The 20579-nt window shown below is 46.1% G+C and overlaps 3 protein-coding genes across 8 annotated transcripts; 1 reads left to right on the forward strand and 2 right to left on the reverse strand.

Moving 5' to 3' along the window:
* Positions 1 to 663: 663 nt before the first annotated feature.
* On the forward strand, positions 664 to 9195 carry c12h2orf69 (chromosome 12 C2orf69 homolog). 2 transcript variants are annotated; one of them, XM_086090824.1, is made up of 4 exons: positions 664 to 2033; positions 2787 to 7021; positions 7403 to 7641; positions 7801 to 9195. In XM_086090824.1, the coding sequence occupies exons 2-4, from the start codon at positions 6803 to 6805 to the stop codon at positions 8255 to 8257; spliced, it is 915 nt and encodes a 304-aa protein (XP_085946950.1). In that variant the 5' UTR covers positions 664 to 2033; positions 2787 to 6802; the 3' UTR covers positions 8258 to 9195. The 2 variants fall into 2 exon arrangements, with proteins under 2 accessions (XP_085946950.1, XP_085946949.1); XM_086090823.1 differs by lacking the exon at positions 664 to 2033 and having other exon boundaries at positions 2045 to 7021.
* Positions 2725 to 6918, reverse strand: ftcdnl1 (formiminotransferase cyclodeaminase N-terminal like 1). 5 transcript variants are annotated; one of them, XM_086090818.1, is made up of 8 exons: positions 6626 to 6915; positions 6129 to 6556; positions 5975 to 6058; positions 5099 to 5217; positions 4473 to 4568; positions 4241 to 4396; positions 3971 to 4159; positions 2725 to 3177 (listed from the first exon to the last, which is right to left on the reverse strand). In XM_086090818.1, the coding sequence occupies exons 4-8, from the start codon at positions 5208 to 5210 to the stop codon at positions 2753 to 2755; spliced, it is 978 nt and encodes a 325-aa protein (XP_085946944.1). In that variant the 5' UTR covers positions 5211 to 5217; positions 5975 to 6058; positions 6129 to 6556; positions 6626 to 6915; the 3' UTR covers positions 2725 to 2752. The 5 variants fall into 5 exon arrangements, with proteins under 5 accessions (XP_085946944.1, XP_085946943.1, XP_085946948.1 ...); XM_086090817.1 differs by having other exon boundaries at positions 6129 to 6915; XM_086090822.1 differs by lacking the exons at positions 5975 to 6058; positions 6129 to 6556 and having other exon boundaries at positions 6626 to 6918.
* Positions 9196 to 9838: 643 nt separating the features above from the next.
* Positions 9839 to 19424, reverse strand: stk17b (serine/threonine kinase 17b (apoptosis-inducing)). Its single transcript, XM_086090816.1, has 7 exons — positions 18946 to 19424; positions 16913 to 17125; positions 14969 to 15107; positions 14768 to 14894; positions 13536 to 13584; positions 13265 to 13444; positions 9839 to 13164 (listed from the first exon to the last, which is right to left on the reverse strand). Exons 1-7 carry the CDS (start codon positions 19080 to 19082, stop codon positions 12915 to 12917), a joined length of 1095 nt encoding a protein of 364 aa, XP_085946942.1. The 5' UTR covers positions 19083 to 19424; the 3' UTR covers positions 9839 to 12914.
* Positions 19425 to 20579: the final 1155 nt, after the last annotated feature.

Raw genomic sequence — 20579 nt, forward strand, 5'->3', positions numbered from 1 at the left:
TGATCCATGATTGTTGTTGTTGTTTTTTTAAATGTAATTATTTCAATTCAAATGAAAAAACAATCAAAGAAAATACATTCAAAAGTCTACCATTTTGTTTTTTCTTCTTTTAATTGTATATGTAAAAAAAATGATTTATTTTAATGACTAAACACGTTGACCAATGAGAGGTGTTAAATATAAAAAAATAAATAAAATAATTAATTTGATAAGTTTACAGTTTTTGTGTTGTCGTTTTCATCTTTTAGTTATACATATATATATATATATTTTTTTTTGGATAAACATACAGCAGGTCACGATGACTTGGCAACATTTTTACAATAATAAAATGAATGTTATCAAAAATAAGAATACATTTTTATTTTATATGCTTTTTGTTCATATTCTTTATATTGTTATTATTTATTATAAAACAGGAGGGTGAAAGAAACATCACTAATTATGGTTCAAACTCTATAAGCAGCGGTAATAATAATAATAATAATAATAATAATTAACTGTATCTTTTTGTGTGCCCTTTTTCCGAAGCCAAAGTTTCCTTGAGTCTCGACGTGGCACAAGTTGCGTCACATTCGATGCCAAGAGCAGGGAAGCGAAGCCGAAGAGCAAGGCAGCAATTATGAGGGGAATTGGACTAACACGGGTGGGGGGGGGGGGGGTTGTGTCTGTCTTTACAGAGTGACAACAGAGAGCTGCGCGTATTTATAGAAGGCGGAGGACGACGTGAGGAAATAAGCTCATCTCGTTTCTCGTCGCCGTCGCGCGCACGCGCTCGCATCTCGGATGATACGCTGCCAGGCCAAATGGGATCAAAGCGAGCACGTGACGCGCGCAGCGACAACAAAATGCGAAAAATGCATTTCACTCTTTTGGGTTGGCTAATAATCGGTGGCGTGAGTCACGGTTGGTCGTGAGCCGAATCACAAGTCGGCTAACTTATTGCCGGCAAACGAATATGGAGCGGATTGCGTGAAGATGCCTCGACATGTGAGTGCGCGCGCGCGCGTGTTGCAGGAGAATACCTCTGGGCTCGTGCTTTGACCTACATTCGTCGAGTCGTCGTGATGCGCGGCAGCCTGACAGGCACGAGCGAGCGCGTGCGTGCGTGCGCATGCGTGCGCATGCGTGCGCCTCAAGCGCTGTTTTGGGTGCTGGTGCCAAAATGGCGTGGAAGACGCACGAAAAGGAAGCTTCAGCTGGATGGCGTCCAAAGACTTACCGAGAGGATGAGAAGGGCCTCGGAGGGGGCGGGGCTTATTTTATGTCGCTTGAAATCAAAGCCAAACCGGTTGACTTATGGAGGAACTCACCTGTCATCGCCGGAACTTTGCCCTTTTTCTTGACTGTGTGCCCTCACAAATGGACTCTGGATTGGGAAGAACTCGCCTTTCTTGTCTCGGTCAAATCATTCTATTGAAAGCAAAACACAACGATGGATGATTGCGCCTCACAAGTCCACCTTAAGGGAAAAAAATGTTGCCGACTTTGAGACTCAGACTCTTTTTGTGATTAAGGACGATTTCTTATTTCCGCTTGACTTGGCTTTGCAGTCCCGCGAGTCGAAATGCGACATTCTGGCTAATATTGCCTTGACCGACCGCAGAATACGAGTTAAGCGGCAAAATCCAGCAGTTTGTTTTTTAAATCGATATCAGAAGGCGGCCATTTTGCTACTTGCTGTCGAGTGAAAATGACATCACAGTTGCTCACCCGTTTTGTGACGTTTAAGATGAAAAATCACGGATTGTCACAGCCACCAAAGCGGAGCGAAATTCATGCTCCGCATTTGAGCCATCACCCGAGGGAGCGGTGAGCAGCAGCAGGGGCATCGTTTGCCGATCCAACCCCCCAATTCCGACCCGTAACGCTGAGTGTCAAGAGGACGGACGCTCTACGACCGCTGAGCTGTGATTGGTTGTTACCTGAGCAACTGCGCCGTCGTCTTCAGTCGACAGCAAGTGGCAAAATGGCCGCCCCCTGAGATGAATCCAAATGGCTGGATTTTTCTGCAGAACTCATTTTCCACAAATGTAATATTCATCATCATGTCATGTTATTAGCAATTGTGAAAAATTGACATCAAATCCATTGTGGCCGCACGCCACCGTCCTGCTCATCATGAGCCGTTACACAAACAGCTACAAGCTAGTTTTGTTAGCATGTGCTTGGTTAAACAACAAAAATCACAAAATTCTCAAGAACCCATAGCTATCCGGAACTGAGCAGGGAGTCGGCCATTTTGTTTGGGGTGAAATCCAGGCCTCATCTTTGCCAGAAAGTTGAGGAGGGCAAATCGGCCCCGGAGGGCAGCTTGATTGATTTGCACTCGTCTATCGGAGCAGAATGCTCAAGAAGCTCTGAAGGAACCATGGCCAAAATTGAACAGGAAGTCGGCCATTTTGGTCTTCAAACTAATCACTACCCCAAACAAAACAACTCTTACCTGCAGAGCAGTTTCATTGATTGATGGACACGAAATTGTGTGGAAATGTCAACCCGAACAGGATGTGAGAAAAAGTCTCGAGAATCGAACAGGAAGTCGGCCATTTTGGCTTGAAGCAGCCATGTTGGCGAACTGCAAAGAGGGAAGGCGGCACTGTACACAAAGGTGCTTTTTAGGAAAACTTGAAAGTGTCCGTTTGTGCCTTACGACTGGCGGGCGAGCAGTTACGGACGCATCCTGCTGAGCATTGTGACGTGAATCATTTCAAAACAAAAGTACTTTGTGTCTTTGAAGCAGAATTTATTTTCACATGCGCACCCTTTGCCGCTCTTTCCAAAAGGGTCCAATCCCTCGAGACAGAGCCACCTCGGCCAAGGCGCGGCACTCGTTGGGGGTGAAGCCCACCAAGGCGCTGCCCTTGGTGCCGACCCCGTCCCTGCCCGCCAGCTCCGCCACCCTGGCGCTGATGACAGAAGGCGGAACGTGGCAGTACGGCCGGCCGCCGACGACGAAGGACGGCCAGGGCGCCGCCGGACCCGGAACCCCCGGCACGCTCTCCACGTTGCAGGCGATCTCCACGGCGCCCTCGTGTGGCAAGGCCAGGACTTGGACGCCCGGGAGACCCCCCGGCGCCGACTCCCTAATGGCGTTGGCGACGCGCCGTCCTACGCTCAGGTCTCGGGTGTCGATAGTGACGTTGCAGTTCATGACGTATGGCCCCGCCCCAACGCCTGCCACAATGATGAAGACGCGGCGTCATCGCAAACGTTCTCGTATCGACGACAGTAAATTAGGTGGTTGGACATTATTAACTCATTGACTGGCAGCCATTTTGAGTGAAGCAACACCCTTCGCTCCGGGCTGTTTGACTGGATTTGCACTGATTTTGCAAGGCCCACACAATTTTGTGTTCTTTTGCAATGAAAACAAAAACAAAGATTAGAGTCTCTTCTTTCATCAGAAACAAAAAAGCATATTTCTATCTGTTTCCGTTTTGTAGCAATTAGCATTAGCAGCTAAGTTTCATCATTATTCACAAACCTGTTGAAAAAGAGCTTTTTGCAACATGGTTGCTCTCTTATACTCTGCTGCCACCAGCTGGCCGTTTTCTGTAATAACTGCCGTTGCTGTAAGCGACCTCTTCAGGTCAGAGACTGCATCAAAGTATGTTCTAGCATGGAAAAAAAAAGTATAAATATGTTTTTGGGACCTTGGCAATATTTAAAATAGGAGCAAATGAGTTTTAAAAAAATCGGCGTACTTTTGTAAAGAGCAAAGTGTTTCTTCTGATTAAGGCATATTGAGGAAACATTTTCAGAGCGGAATAGTCGTACAAAAATGGAAACGCTGGACTATCGAGGAAAATCCTTGCTGTGTTTTGGAGAGCATTTGTTCCAATTCAGGCAATTGAGGAACGTTTCCGTCAGGCAAGCATTATCGAACGAAGAGCAGAAAAGCGATGAAAAATGCAAAGAAATGTCAAGGAAATCGCAACAGCCTTCTCGACGGCGTGTTTGCGCTCACCGGTGAGGCCAAAGCGCTTGTGGGGCGCGCGTCCCACGCAGGCCGCGACGCCGTCCAAGTCCGGCGTCTTCCTGAACCAGCCCATCTCCTTCCTCCTCTGCGCCAGCCCCCGCCCCAGCGGGGCGTCCGCCCACCCGAAGAGGAAGACGCCGGTGCCCGGGACTCGCCGGGTGAGGCCCGTGGCCACGGCTGAGGAACGCCGGGACGGGACAACGTCGGCAAGACGGCCAAAAGACAACATGGCCATCCAATGCGCAAACGGGATCTCACCGCGAGACTCTCGAGCGCAGTCCTCGGCCCCCACGTCCTCCCCCAAGGGGTAGATGGGCACCAGGTCCACGGCACCCAAACACGGGTGGACCCCCGAGTGGGTGCGCATGTCAATCAGCTCACAGGCTTTCTCGCAGGCGGACAAGACGGCCTCTCCTGAAATACACAAAAAGACATGATTTCTATTTTTGCGTCTGTCAATTGCGTTGCATGAAAGTCAATCGGTCCTCACGGATGGAATCAATACTGGCCACAATTGTGATGACGGAGCGATTGTAGTCGCGGTCATTGAAGATGTTCAGCACCGTCGTCCCGTCTCTTCGAACGCCTGCGGGATCGGAAAGGAAGACGAAATGTGCTTAAAAATGGCTGCTTCACGCCAAAATGGCCGACTCGCCATTCAATTTCTGGAACGTTTTCCTCCACAATTTTTGATGCATCGTGTTCCGATGTGACGCATTCATTTCCTGTCGATTGATCAAACGATGCTTGGCATTTGTCCAAGATGGCTACTTCAAACGGAAACGGTTGATTTCCTGTTCAACGTTTGCGTGCATTTCGTACCGAAGGCGTGTCCAGTCCACCTCATTTTGTGCGCTTCAATTCACCCTTCAAATGGCTGCTCCAAACCAAAATGGCCGTCTTCCCGTTTGATCTTATGCCTGGTCCCTGACACTTTTTGTCCATTTGTGGAACTAATGTCAGGGGTTACGTTGCCATAATTCTACTGGGTGATTTTTGGGAGTCGGGACAAAAAAACGCTTTCACTTATTTTTCACCAGCACGAGTTTGCAAAAATCTTGAAAATCATCTGCAGGCGTCTTGAAAGCATGTTGCAAATGTGATCTCCGGGCTTGCCTCGAGAGTCGTACAAGGAAGCCTTGGCCACGCTTTCCACCAAGTCCTTATCGCGAGCCTCCGACACGTTGAGCAGACACGTCGCCAGGCGTCTTCCCAATGAAGTGGCCATAATCGTCCTGCAAGAAGAATTGAAACGGGGAGAGATAACTCGACTTAAAGAACATTTAAATCCAAAGAGGTGGGGGGCAGCCCAGATGTGAACCGGGAGACAGATGTGCTAACGCAGTGGTGTCAAAGTCTGGTCAGTCATCCACTGTGCGCAGTATTAGAAAGAAGGAAGATGTATAATTCGGCTTAAATGTTTGCTTAGCAATAGTTTGACTTATTTTCAAGAAAGTGTAACATCAAGTTTGTCTTCCTTTGCGGAAGTCACAACAAAAAAAGATTGCTTTGCCGTCTCTGTAAGTACAACATGAATTGTTTCAATTTTAGAAAGTTCGACATCAACAAATTTCTCCTCTCTTTAGGAAAGTGTAACAACAAGAAAGTGTAAATGTGCTTTTCAATCGTGTAGCCATTTGGGCTTTTGTTGTTTTCTTTGCGTACGTCCATGTTTTTTTTTAAGCTGGTAACTCTCTTTTCTTCGGGTAGAATGCTGTTAAAATGTATCCATCGTTTAGTTTAAACCACCACCACTTCTATAGGCAATTATTTGTGTATTAAATGTATTTAATGCGCCGTTAAAGATAATCAGTGGAACTAAATCTTGCTTGCGGTCGCATTAGCGTTTACGTCACTTCCTATCATACCTAAAATGTTACGTGTTGGAACTCGCAGCGAATGTCTGCGCAATGTGTCAGTGTCGAGAAATAAAGTCGCCTAAAAGGTAACAACGAGGTTAATAATAAAATAAATATAGATTTTTATAGTCACCGAGCGCTTGAGAATCACTGGCCGCTTCTCATCACCGGTGGCAGTGCAGAGTGCAAAGATTGTTGGGCAAAGTCCAAGCTGTCACTAAACACCGTGGAATGTTTAAGTGGTGTGAAAACACTACTTTGTGTTTAATAACGACATTTCGGCTTACCATATGCGCGAGCATTAAATGTAAGCACTCGTATTTCACCGAAGGAGTGCGTTTGAATGTTTTTAGAGAGGCTAGTGTAGTTCGTGCAACAGCCGAACGCGGAAGTAAATATGAGCGAACCATCTTGTTTTCGTGCACGCTAGCGCCTGCTCTGCTTACTTTACTGTGGCCATTTATCTTGTTAGCGCGTGACGTGGGTGCTTTAAATCTAATTTACTGTCGTCTCAGGTCCCTGCGTATTTACTGTATTGAAACGCATGAAGTCATGATTCGCGCCAGTCTGTCGCCTTCAAGCAAAAACGGAAGTAAACGAGAGGGGGCATTCTCTTGGTTTACAACCAGGTTTGCGCATGCTCAGTGTGTTGTTGTCGTCAAAGCTGCCACGCGCAGTTTCCCGTGGTGGCGTGTTTTCAATCTCGAGCGCCTCTCTGTGGGCAGATGACATACAAATAAGCAGAAGAATGGTGACTTTTGGGGGCGCTCCCTGAAATACTCACACCAAGAGTGGCCAGCTCACGACTCACGTGATGTGTCGGGTCACGTGTTAAGACGGAAGACGCGGAAGCCGCCTTGGAGACAAAAGTGCTGCTAATGGTGGCTTCGATGAGCCCGTAGCCAAAAGCTTGTCTTGCACGAGACTCAAACCATCGACCTTATTATAGTGACAGGCGACGATGACGACTGCGACGGCGCCGGCATCGAGCAGCCGCCCGGTTGGACTCTGCAAAGGTCCGAGCGCGCAGAGACTGCACAAGCTGCTGGGCGTGCCCGGGTGCAAAGCCGACATGCTCAACGATCTGCTCCTCCTTCGGCCTGGAGATGGAAACGATTCACAAGCAGACAGCAGCAGCAGCAGTAGCAAGCATGTGGCGTTTTTCCACGGGGACATTCAGGTGAGTTCGACTGCTGAAAAGGTACCGTCGACGTCCAGAACTGTTGTTGCAACATCGTATGCGGCGTTGGGCAGTAGAAGGGAAAAGCAAAGTCACAGTAGAACCAGAAACTGACATGGAAGCTGTTCATCTTTCGAAGGCAAACGAAAACATGAAGTTCACACGTCCAGCAGATAAATAGAATGTTCAGTCCGACATGAAAAGCGTGAAACTGACACGACAGGACATTTTCAGAATATTCAAATGTCTATTGTCGCAGAAACCAAACAAATCTTTCCATATCCAAAGTCAAATGAAAACGAGAACATCTGTAAAAATGCAAAAATGTAAGCGAGCGTCATCAGAACGAGGAAATGTGCCGTTTGTGTTGCGCTGGTGCAGAACTTCCAGGAGGAGATGTCCTCGCACCCGGAGTGCGTCCCGTGGCTGGCGTGGAGTCTGGAGCAGGTGGGCGTCACGCTGGGCCGCCGCTTCCCCGGGCACCACGTGTGGGTGGTGCGAGCCTCGCGCATGTACCTGCACATGTTCAGCAGCTACCGCCACTTTGTGGAGAGCAACATGTTCGGCGCCCCCGCGCACGCCTCGTACCCGCCCCACGGCGGAGCGCTGCGCCACCTCAGGTTGGACTAACTCCTTTCCTTCCCTCTTTTCATTGGCCGACGGGCGTCGCGTGGGGGAGTTTGCGAGGATCGGCGCCGCTTCGCCGTGTTTGTTTTGAACCCGGGGCTCCGCGACCCGAGCCGAGCCTAACGTTGCGGAACCTCGGTCTGCGGTTTCAGGTCTCTGCTGATCCACGGGATGGAGCGAGCCGGCCTGCCAAACGCCATCCAGCCTTCGGCCGGCTTCTCGCTGACCCTGGTGGGCTTCAGTAAAGGCTGCGTGGTCCTCAACCAGGTGCTCCACGAGCTGGGCGGCGCCCTGGCCGACCCGCGTCTCTCGGACTTTGCGGGAAGCCTTTCGGACATGTTCTGGCTGGACGGCGGCCACCCGGGGGGGAGCGAGACCTGGGTGACGGACAGGAAGCTGCTGAGCGGGCTGGCCGCCAGCGGGATCGGGGTCCACGCCCACGTGACGCCGTACGAGGTTCGAGACCCCGCGCGGGCCTGGGTGGGCCGCGAGCACGCGTGTTTCCTGAAGACCCTGGAGGAGTTTGGGGCGCGTCTGTACGATAAAGTCCATTTTGTGGACCAACCGCCGTCCATTGAAAACCACTTTCGGGTCATTCAGGAATTCTGAGCCCTGAAAAGTTTCCTTCTGGTTCTGAGCGTGAACACGTCCGGATCGGAGGAACTTGCGGATCTTAGCGAATGCGTTTGGATCTTAGCATGTCTGGATGTTGGGTTGCGCGTTGGGATCTTACGTGTATTTGTGGCATTCCTGAAAGCACACGTTTGCTCCGAAACACGCGTGATCACAAGCGACGCCTCGCGGCTCGTCTTTCTTACGCTTAACGATTGAACTCTCGCCGTTGATTGTTCTTCCGATGAATTCATCGGCAATTTTGGCGGATTCCACAAACGACTTTTTTGTGTCTTCTGGCGAAAAGAAGCGAAATGTACGACGACTCTCCAAACTCACTTGCTGCAGGGTTACGGAAAGGGTTTGTTTTCTTTTTTTCAAGATGCCCCAAACTGCATCCTGGTGAAACCGATTGAGGGGTCCCCAAAAACTAGCAAGTTCGAAAAGAAAAGAAATTCCCAAGACAGCATTTTTACTCGTTATCCTGCACCAGATGGTGTCATGGTTTGATCATTTGAAGGATTTGACATGAAAAAGGCTTCGCAAGGGTGCGAGTTCATTCCTTTGGTTTGTGTGGAAAGTTGGTTTTCCAGGCGCCTTCCTTACGATGACCCATTTGGACCCATTTTCCCTCCCACCGTGTCCTGCGTTCTTTTCGATGATAGCCCGTGTGTGCGTGTCTCTATTTGAAAGTGATGCCGAGTTGCGTTCACAGGCGTTGAACGCACACTGGCCGCTTTTGCACTCTGCCGTATTCCTTCAGTTGCGACGATTGATCATTATTGATGAATGTAACAACGTAAACGATTCCATTCCAAAGATCTTCTAGCCATGTGAACATTTAAACACTCGTATGTCGCGGATCAAATTGACCCGTCCAGAGAAAAAAAAATGTTGGCGAAATGTCAAGAAATTAAAAATGTGCGTAAAACTGCTGCTGGCTGCGCTTTTTTTTTTTTTACATATATATATATTTACACATTTTTATGTCCGTGTGTATTTTTTAGTACATACTTATACTTTACGTAAAACATTACGAAATGAGACTCAAAATGATACGATTTGAAAGCCACCTCTTAAATTGTGTTTATTAAAGCAAAAAAATAAATAAAAAAATTCTGTGATTTTCCAAAATGGTCATTAAAACATGAACTCACCATGTCACGGGTCAAACTGACCCGTGACATTTAACGTAAAAACTTTTCTTTTTTTTAATGGCCAACTTCAGTTGTGGGTCAAATTGAACCATAAAATGTTGCCTAATGATGGAATTGAATTAATCGTATTTTCTTCAATTCCAACGAGCGTCCTTCTTTTACGTTTGTGTCTTTTTCTGGTCAAGCATGTTTTGTTGCGGGTTTGACCGACAGTAAATGGTTTCATTTTATTTCGGGGAATTTCCGATTTCAACACAAACATTTTATGGTGGTGAAAAACTAGCGCGAGTTTTAGTTGGACCAAATGTTGCATTTAATAAAAAAGTAAAATAAAAATTGTGTATGTGGTTACGTGTGTGCGTGCGATGTCACATCGACCCGCGAACATTTCTGGTGCGGCAAGAAAACAACAACAAATGTCTTCTTTTTCTTTTCTTTTTTAAAGATCTTCCAAGGCAAAAGTCAAAGATTTGGGACAAAAGGAGTCCCATCATTTGTACAATCTTCCATAAACATTTGAGCACTTGTGACACGACGACAGCTTGATGACAAAACATGAGCTTGTTTTCCGAAACGACGGCAATCGTGTTGCTCGTTCGCTCGATTCCCAAAAATAAACAAACATCTCCGGAGACGCGCTCGCGCTCATCGGTCGCCGTCCGCCGACGCGTGACGAGCGCGACCCCGACAAGCGAGTGCCAAACATGTCCGCCCGCCTTCTCTGCGCCGCTTGCCAAGTCTCGAAAAACAACGGACGACTCGGACCGACCGCTTTGCGTCCGCCCCACGTCGCATCATTTCGGGAAGCTTGCCAAATGTGTGCGAGGTATTAAAAAAAAAAAAATAGTGCGCTTGAAAGGGGACACATTATGGGGAATTGACTTTGGAAGGGTTTGTATGAATTATATATATATTTTTTACCCGACTATTTAACAAAACGTGTGGTAAAATCTGACATTTTGCTGGATTGTGACAACAGCATTCAATTTGCATAACCCCGCCTCCCAGATCACTTCTCCACCCACGACTCGGAAGGGAGGCTGAGGGAAGATCTGCCACTTTCAAGCGATGGCAGGATTACACTGTCTGAAACACTATCATGGCAATGCCGAATGGTAAGCAGAGCTGCCGTGTTGGCAGATCGAATGCACGGAGTGTAATTGTGCAGCTTGGTGATGAAGTGCTGCCGCCGCTGGTGAAAACACGATCCATCTTTTTACTGTCTTCATGACTTTGAGCGAGTTTCTTTTCAAATCAATCAGTCAAGCAAGCACGGACGGCCCGTCGATTTTTTTCTGGCAAGCGCGTTGCTCATCGTTTTTGCTTTTATTCGATTGATATTGTGATGTTGTCACGTCAAAGCAACTGCGGCAATTATGCTATTGTTGTGATTGAAAAACATTTGCATAACACGTCTCCTTTAAGCCCCGAGGACTAACGAAGTTTATTTATTGACGAGCAGTTTTTTGTCTTCTTCCAAAGACGTCGGCGCCTTGAGATACAAGCTGAATTTGTTCCGTAACTCAAAACGCTCAGACTTGCAAATCCTTTTTTGGAATGAATGGAAATGCCATTCATTGGTTCCAGCCACCACAAAAATCATTTTGTGATTCTGTTTTTTTAAATACAGAAAAGTAGAACTTTACAAAAACAGCGCAGAATAACAATTAAAGAGAATATGAACAATCGAACGCTGCGATTCCTTTCATTTCGTTGTTCCTTCGGTGGTGCCCACCTTGGCCACCAGGAGGCAGTATGATACTGTCATGCAGACACCAACGAAGAAGAACAGATTTCTTCGACACAAGTGAAAGTGCAATATTTGCAGAGCAGAACCTATTTATGCCTGTGGATATTGTTCGATAATTTATGTTAATTATTTTGCATTGTTAGCTTTAAGCTAATGAGACTTTTGAAGGCAAAGTATGCGGTTGGCAGAAATACAAAACAATGAACAATGACTTTTTTGGGCGACGACTCAATGTTTGCTGAACTGCTGCTTCATCGAGTTCACAGCTTCCATGCGGCGCTCAAGGTTCAGCTCGCAAGTCAAAGCATTTTTTGGGGGGATGACTCGTACCTCAAGGCACCGACCGTTGTGCATATTTGCGAAAAGCAGCAGGATTTTGCGCCGTCCGCGTTCTTCCAAACAGATGACAACGTCAACAGGGCCGCTCGGCCACCATTTTGTTGGCCGCAGACAGCACGAGACGACGACGACAAGAAAAAAACGACGAGGCATGGAAACAAGTCCTTCGACTTCAAAGGCCGCCATCTTGTGAAAAGGCCTTCGGCTAACGGCTGACGTCACGTCGACGCGACCTTCCGACATCACGTCTCTTTCTTCTTCTACATTCTCAATTCCCGGAATTGATCAACACTTTCCAGCAACATTTCTCCACCTCGTCTTTACTGACAATGACATCAAAAATGAAGTTAAATTAATAAAATCAATAAAAACAAAAAACGAATTAGAAATACGAAAAGTAAGTTGTCTTTTTTTTTTCTCTCTCTCCGCATACATTAAGGAGAGCCTTCATAATCTCAACCGAAGCGCGCGCTAATGAGGACGTTTAAGTGCTAGCTTGCGCTTCCCGTTCCTGCAGGCGGACGAGAGCGTCGCAGGACACGTCGGGCAATGGCGAGCGCGACAACGCCGCCAAAACGTCATCACCCGACAATCGGACTCACAGACAAAACGGAAAAAAGCAAAAATCTTTTTGTCTAAAACCCTGAGCGACATTTCAAATGGTGAGAAAAATCAGGAATGTGCTTTTTGATTTTTGTGCTGGCAGAAGCCGTTTTTCGCTTGATGGCGCTGTCGAATGCAAAATGGCCACGCATGCAAAGCGAGGTACACGCACACACATTGACACGCGGCACAAAAACAAAACAAAAAAAGCCGATTGACAAATCATTCAACGTGACCACCATTTTCCTCCCAAACCTGCTTGGAAAATGCTGACAATTGCAAATGGTTTGTGTCGTTCATCAACTTTGAACTTCTTAAGTGGTCGACACACGCGAACAATCGGGACCAAGTCGTGAAAATCTCACGGCGCACCACAAGGTAGCGCTCCAGTGATTTGCGCTCCCCGATCTGATCGGAAAACAGTTGACAATCGTAACTGTTAAAATATCTTCAATATTTACCATTAAAAATCTTAGCGAGTGTGTGCTCAACACAGTTTGACACCAGCAAAGGTCAAAGGTCAAATGTCGTCGTGTGCGCGTATGCCACACGCACACGCGGTCTCAAAATCTTTTCTTTCTTTTTTTTTAAGCGGTTACAAAGTTAAAAATCGGTACACGTGTACTTGTTGAGGCAAAACAAGCATTTAACGGCTGAAGCACGGAGACATAAAAATGAAAAACGACCCACGAGCTCACTTTGAGTTCCGGTTAAACACAAACAGGATCGCAAATCGGATCAGTACCACGATTATCTTTGGCTTGTGTTCATCTGGTAGAAATCATTCAAAACATGCATTTTGCTCTCACAAGTCACCGTCTCCGAGAAGCGCCTCCTCGTCCAAGCGGAAGCGTTTGGCGTGGGAATGCGGCGGCGCCGGCGCCGGCGACGACCGCAGGAAGTTCTCCTTGTCCTCGGGCGGAGGCGCCGCCCACTTGGCGCCGCAGCTCCGCTCGCGGGCGGCGCGGACGGGCGCCGGCTCGGCCCCGCCGTGCGACTGCTGATGCTGCCACAGCCACGGGTGGCCGATGCACTCGGCCGCGCTGGGGCGGTCCCTGCGGGCGGCGTGTGACAACCATTGAGATTGCATTGTGGCGTGATCGGACACGTGCGCGGCGGCGGCGCGGCGGCGGCGCGGCGGCGGTGGCTACTCACTCGGGCGCTTTGACCAGCAGCTTGCGGATGAAGTCCACGGCCAGCTCGGAAACTCTGGCGAAGGCGTCGCGGCCGTAGTCCACGTTGACCTGCGACACGTTGAGGTACGTCTCCTGCTTGTCGTCGCCGGCAAACGGAGACTCGCCCGTCACCAGCATGTAGGCGATGACGCCCACGCTCCTGACGCAAAAGACCAGACGCAAGCGTTTGTAAGCGGCGCAACGCGAGCCGCGCGCGCACGCACGCACGCACCCGGAACGCCGGCGCTCACCAAAGATCCGCCGATGTTGTGATGGGCTCGTAATTCAGGATTTCTGGCGCTAAGTGAAGAAAAGAAACACTTTTGGAATGTGCTCAAAATGGCTGCCGCAAAGCAAAATGGCTGCCGCAAAGCAAAATGGCTTCCGCCTCTTATGACGAGAATGCTCACCCAATTTGCGGCAGATTTTTGGTCAAACTAACACATTTTCCTCAAACGGCAGCAAAATAAGCAGCCGACTTTTGGTTTCAGTCCACGCGAGCGTTTTCATTGTTTTCGTGTCCGCTTGCGCTTCGCGTCATTTGGGAACTTTTTTTGGGGGTTCTTTTTTTGACCGTTTCCGTAGTGACAGGGCTTGCATCATTATCATATTCAAAACAATCACCTTTACTTTTTGGGTACAAAGCAAGAAAATGTTTAAGCATTTAAAAACACTATAATTATGTAAGTTCCTTTTTATAATAATATATATAAATTTTTTGATATATGTTAGTCAAAACTTGAAGTTTGCACTGTGCAGTCGGACCTTCATTTATTTTTGGGTACAAAACAAGAAAATGTTTAAATTCTTTGAAACATTATAATGATGCAAGTTATTTTGGGTTGAAACAAAATGGATTAAATTTGTTATTTTCAAATGTTAAAAAAAAAATCGTCTTTTTTTTTACGATGATGCTGATTTTGTCGTTGTGGAGTGCAATCATTGCAATTGCAATTGAATTCCATTTAATTGCACAACCCTCGTTTGTGACAAAATGGAAGTTTGAGAATTTGGCCAAAATGTCTGCTTGCAACCACAATAGATGACTTTTGCGTGTAGACCGGTACCTGGGTTCAATCGAACCCCAGGACATCCGAGTCATAGGATTTGTGATTGGCTATCATGGACTGCACTCAGTAGTTGACTTATGACTGCCGTAAATGGTACGTCGGGCCTTTTGGTTATTTGAATCCCCGCATACTAATTATGTCAAGGCACAAAAAAAAGAAAGTAGTGCTCAAAGCAATATGAATTGACAAGTATAACGGAACATATGGTGTTCCACAGGGTTCCATTGTGTTGAGCTGGACTTTTGCAATGCCTTAGCTCCTCCCCCAGTTGTCATGGTAACATAAGCCACACTCCGCATTTGCAAAACGGTTCCCACAAAGCTGCCGTAAGATTGTCGCAACGTGTTTGTTGATGTTTTCCAAATGCAGGATTCCCTCCTTGGCAACGTTGCCGTCGAACGCTTCCTTCTTACCCACATACTCGGGTGTGCCGAGAATCTCTCGCAGCTCCCCGACCGCGCCCAATCGGCGTGCCAGGCCAAAGTCTACAATTTTGATGTCCCCGGGCGGGGACAGGCTGGTCAGGAGGATGTTCTGAGGCTGAGAGGGACACAAAAAGTGCACGTGAAAGCCAAATCCAGCCGAAGGCCGTCGCTTCTGGACGCCGCCCCCACCTTGAGGTCCAAGTGCACCAGGTTGCTCTGGTGGAGGTCACCAACGCCCTCCAACATTTGCCGGATCAGACGCGTGACGTGGGCCTCGGGCAGCAACTCGTCACACACGCACTGCTCGAAGATCTCGCCGCCCGCCGCGCTGCTTGGCAACAAAAAGGCTTTTTTCAAGCGCCGTTCGGTGCATTCTGGGAGCTCATTAACATAATGCCGTGGCCACAGTCGCCCCTGATGATTTGGGGGCTAGGCTGGGCCAGGTCGACATTTTCAAGCAACCACCAGACGACGCCGTGACTAAGCCGTCATCTGCAGTGGGGACGTAACCATGACCCGACATCACCGTACGGTATCACCTCCACATTGTGGTTGGTGATTCAAAAAAGGTCACAATGTTGTAAACAAAACAAAAAGAGAGAGAGAGAGAGCTCATACTAAAAAAATTAAGAAATTAAAAACAATATTGTGCAATAGGACAATTATTGCCCTTCAAACACACAAACATTAAATAATCGGCCATTTTCCCCTTAAAACGTTATCATCGAAGAAAACCAAAGTTTCCGACGCTGTAAAAGTAGCCTGAATGCACCATTTTGTTTGCGTAGCATTAGCAACGAATGTTAGCGTATGTTAGCGTAAGATGTTTAATGACACGGCAGTTGGACTGTCAAACCAAATACACAATGTTAAGAATCACATCCACTGTAGATTTAAATACAACACATGCTTTGTTTTTACGTCACTAACTAGCCTAGCGCTAATGCTAAAAGCCATGGGAAGATCCCATTCAAATGCTAACAGGAAGTTAGCGTCAACTTTGAGAGTGTTTTTCCTTCTAATAACAAATATCCACACAAATGCTGTGGGAACACAAACCCACAGGTAAGATAACACTACGCAAAGGCTCAAATCCTTCCCAATGTGTGATTTTTATTTTATTTTAATAGAATTCAATCGCAACTTTCTTCTCTACTCACTTTAAGTGTGTACGACATGGATGCCCCCAAAAAGTAAAAATTTACGAATTAAATGTATATTTTTAAACAATTGGCAGATTCATCTGTAATCATTCTTTTTTTCTGGTATCGGCCTCAAAAAAGTACACATGGGTCAGACCCGAATGCATATAAATCACCTACAACGTTTAATAAGACTTAATATTGAGGCACTTACTTGCTAATGCACGCAAACATTGACTTCCTTCACAAGCATGTTACGATGACCATTAGCGTGGATTTGAAAGGGGCCAAAACATGCCTTGTGAAAATTAAACTGCACTAAAAAACTAGCCACTAGGGGGTGCTAGAACTGCGCAAATGGAAATCAACCCAACTTTCTTCCTTTCTTTGACTGTGGCAGTTTTAATATCCCGATATTGGCATTATCGTGACTCTGCAGTAGACGCGGGCCCGGGTGACGATTGGTTGCTTTGCACGGGACGGAACGGCCCCCTTAAAACTGCCTCAACTGTCATTCTTGATGGATGTTTTGGGGTCAAAGCATGCGATGACTAAAACACATGGCAACTGTTTTAAAGAAATAAAGAATACAAATCTCATATATCTTCTTTAGGCCAACATGGCTGCCAAGTGTGAATGCGGCCTCACAAAGTAGGAAGTCTTGTGTTTTGCAAGAGCGAATGTGACTCAGCAATGGAAAAGTTCTGAAAGGCAGCAGCAGGTAACACTTTTGTTACATTTTCTTTGGATGAATCAATATTTGCTTTGTCGAGGCCATAGTGTCATCGCTTAAGTACAGGGTGTGTGTACTGTGTATTGTTAAATAGTCAACACACACACACACACACACACACACACACTTAACCTCAAGAACAATAAGTGTGTATTCAAGTCTTTCCAAGCAACTTGGTTTCGGTAATGAAGCCAGGAAAGAAAAAGGTTTGATGGTGAAGTGAAAGCGGTTTGGGCGGCGGTCTGGATTGGGACTCACTATTCCAGCACGAGGACGATGTCGTGGTCCGTCTCGTAAGCGGCATGCAGGTTGACCACCCTGGGGTTGTTCCGGGCCGTCTCCAGGACGGCCATCTCGTGGACCACCTCGGCCCGGCAGTCGCGGCCCCGCCTCCTTTTGCGCAGGAACTTGGCGGCAAACACTTTGCCCGTGGCTTTCTCCACGCAGCGCTTCACCACTGCAAACTTGCCCCTTGGAAGAAGACGACAAAAAGACGACCCGGAGTGAGACTCGAATGCAAATTGATCAAAGTCTCAAAACGGAAAACTTCCTGTTCGGTCCTTGAGACTTTTTGTGTGTCCTGTTCATGTTGATCAAAGAAACGGGTGCCTGAGGTCGACACGATCATTATTATTATTATTATTATTATTATTATTATTATATTAAGGACCAGGCTGATATGAAACATTTATAAACCTGATGTCACAGTCACACACACGACACAAGAATAAACAAATATATCATGAAATCAAATGTATGTACGTGTCCTATAAACTTTACATTTCAAATGATCAATTAACAGAGCAGACTTGTGTGGCAATTTACACTCAATCAGCATTTAAGATAAAAAAGAAGATTTTGTCACAGGCGTGACAATTGACCGTCGTGTGTTTGGCAAATGGAAATGATATGAAAAAAAAACATATTAAAAATAAGGGGTGTTATAAAAATCGATTTCATATTCATGCATTTATTTCAATGCTGTTCAAACAGGAAACAGATTGCAACCTGTTGATTAAATACGCTCGCCGTTAAAAGGCGGACGTTTCGGAGAAATCGATTTGTATCGGGATTGGTCGCTATCAAATCGAACGGTCACCTGCGAATCGTGATACGGATCAAATCGCCAGGTCACACCCCTAACGAAAATATAGAAATATTCATCATTCTCGTTCGAGCCCACAATATTCAGACTCAGTAATAAACCGTTTTTCATGTGAGCGCAAGCGAGTGCGAGAAATCCACACGTGAGCCGAAAGCGTCCTTTGTCCTAAATCAACGTCATCGGAAGAAGGCCATCGACTTGTCGTGATGTCAGACTTTTGACTGCAGGAAATAACAACGTAAACCAGGAGGAGGCAAACCCATAGAACTGGTTGGACAAAGACGTTCATGTTTAGCAATCGTGGACAAGAAGTAACATGAAACCGCCTCGTACCGTACTGTGAGAGCAAATACAACGTACAGTGGCGCATCATAACGACACTCAACAAAAGCGCTCTTCTCGACATTTGCAGTCGATAAGAGTTGAAGTTCTATGAGCCAATAAAGAAAGCTCACACTCAGGTATTGTTATTATTATTTATTTTTTGGTGTCAATTTCACTCGAGTCAATGGAACAATCAAGATCAGCTGGTGTACTTTCAAACATGGGAATGTTTAATGTCAATTGGTAGCTCGCCGCACAAATACATGAAAGTTCATTAGCCAAGATTGCACTAATTAAAAGAGTTCCAAACTAAATGTTTTGTGTATTGGGACACCTCAAAATGGAATGAAACATTTTATTTGACATAGAAGAAACCCAGAAATTGGAGATCCTTGAATAAAGTCATTCGTTTCAAACAACAAACGGTGCACTAATACATGATATCTTGTGGAAAAAGGATGTGTATCTTTTTTAGAATATAGCCCAATTTAAATTGAATTATTTTTTCCGGAATAAAATGGATACTAGTAAAGAATATAGTTGTCTTTTTTTAAATTCACTTGTTAAAATAAATGAGACTTTGTCATCTTCCCTCGTTAAACATTGACTTTAATATCCTAATATAATGACTTTATCTTGGCAGATTTGAACTATGCACTCGCAAAATGACGACTTTAGTACTTAACGACGTTTTTTATGAGGGGGGAGACTTTATTCTCATGACATTGTTGTTGTTGTTGTTTTGGGGGTGGGGGGGGGGGCATACATTTTCGTTATGTTTAATTGGCATTAGGATCATTTCGGGGTGTAAATGTGTCGCCTAATTGTCCCCCCAATGGTGCTCTCACGCGTTCCGACTCACCTTCCCAACTCGCCGGTGACTTCGAACACCGCGTCCAGAGGATCCGCGCTGATCGGCGTGTGACTTTCGGCCAGGAGTCCGACGACGGCGGCGGTGGCGGCCAACCCGCCGCGGCCGTCCAGCCGCTTTCGAGACATCTTCCCCTCCAGCTCCAATACCGGCCCAAAGGAACCGGGTCGCGACGAAACACGGCGCAGTGAAAGCGGAACCTAAAATGGGCGAAGCAAAGCTAACACCGCCGGCTGCTACTTCGTTCCATGCTAGCCCGGTTAGCTTCCGCTCTAACTTCGACGCACGATTTCGTCACTTTATTACTGAGGTCAGGCTCCATTGAACTCCATTTGAAAAAAACAAAAAACTAAACAAAAAACCGAAGTCCTCCACTTGAAAACACGAAGTCAAGCCAGCCAGCCGCCACATCGATTGTTAATACTGTGCATTACGGTAACATGTCGACACGCCGCTGTGTTGGCCACCTTCAAAATAAAAGCTGCTAACTAACAACTTCATTTTCAGTCTTAGGGGCACCATCATTTTTTTTTGTCCAGGCCTGTTTCATTTTTTATTTAATTAATGAATTTATTTATTTATATGTTTGTTTGTTTAAAAAATATATTTTTAAATGTTATTGTTTTCCTTCTTTCTTTCTTTCAACAAAGGTTTATCTAACTTAGCGTTCGTGGAGTTTGGATGATGGAGCATTAAAGAACACTACATCTTTTTGAAACGCCACGCTGTCGCCATCTCCTGGCCAGTATGAGAAATGCTTGCGGTGACAACTTCCGACAATCCAAAACAAAAATACCGGCCATTTTTCGATTTGTCTCCTGCAATATCCTATTTTCGTTTCTGAAATACAAACTGAAAATCAGACTGTAATTACATTTATTTGAATTTAGTGCAGTTAAGTTTTAAGTTAACTTTTCTTTGATGTCTTGTTGTTTTAGTTTGCTTGTCCAGATCTCCCTTGAAAACCAAAGTCTCTTTCACTTGATTCCGTCCAATTCGGCTAATTCAGCTAATTTGGTGAGATTGGGTGTCAATGGCTGCCATTTGGTGTCATTGGATCAATGAAGTACTTCGAGCGCAGCGTGTGCCTTCATTTGCATCTTGGAGTCCAACCTGGATAAAGTTGGCAGGTCCGCTGAAATGCGACATTGGAACAAATATTTTCTTGCCGAGGTGTTGCAGTATGAGCAGTGACGTCATTTCCACACAATGTGACGGCAAGGATAGATTTCTCAAAATTGCTTTCATCCTAATTACGAGTTATGAATACCACAAGGATGATTTTAAGATTTTTTTTTATGCAAAGGGAAAAAGTGAAGAATATTGAAAGTGAAAATTAAAGAACCACACAATTTGGTTTCAATAATATACCCCCAAAATCAGAGAAACAAACCAAAATCCTTGTTTTTCTTGAACAAACAACGTTCTGTGTGAAGCAAATGTTTGTCGCCACCTGCCGGAGCCAAAGCAACATCACAGCTGAAGGCGTTTATTTTTGTTTTTTGTAAACGACCATCTTCTAGAAAAGCATTAAAAAAAAGATGACCATGTAAGGCATCTTTAAAAAAAAAAAAAAGGGGGGGGGGGAAGACCATGGGGATAAGGCGTATAGTAAGTCATTTTTT

The sequence above is a fragment of the Leptonotus elevatus genome, chromosome 12 (assembly GCF_054856555.1).
Source record: "Leptonotus elevatus isolate MCC_2025b chromosome 12, RoL_Lele_1.0, whole genome shotgun sequence".
Taxonomy (NCBI): domain Eukaryota; kingdom Metazoa; phylum Chordata; class Actinopteri; order Syngnathiformes; family Syngnathidae; genus Leptonotus; species Leptonotus elevatus.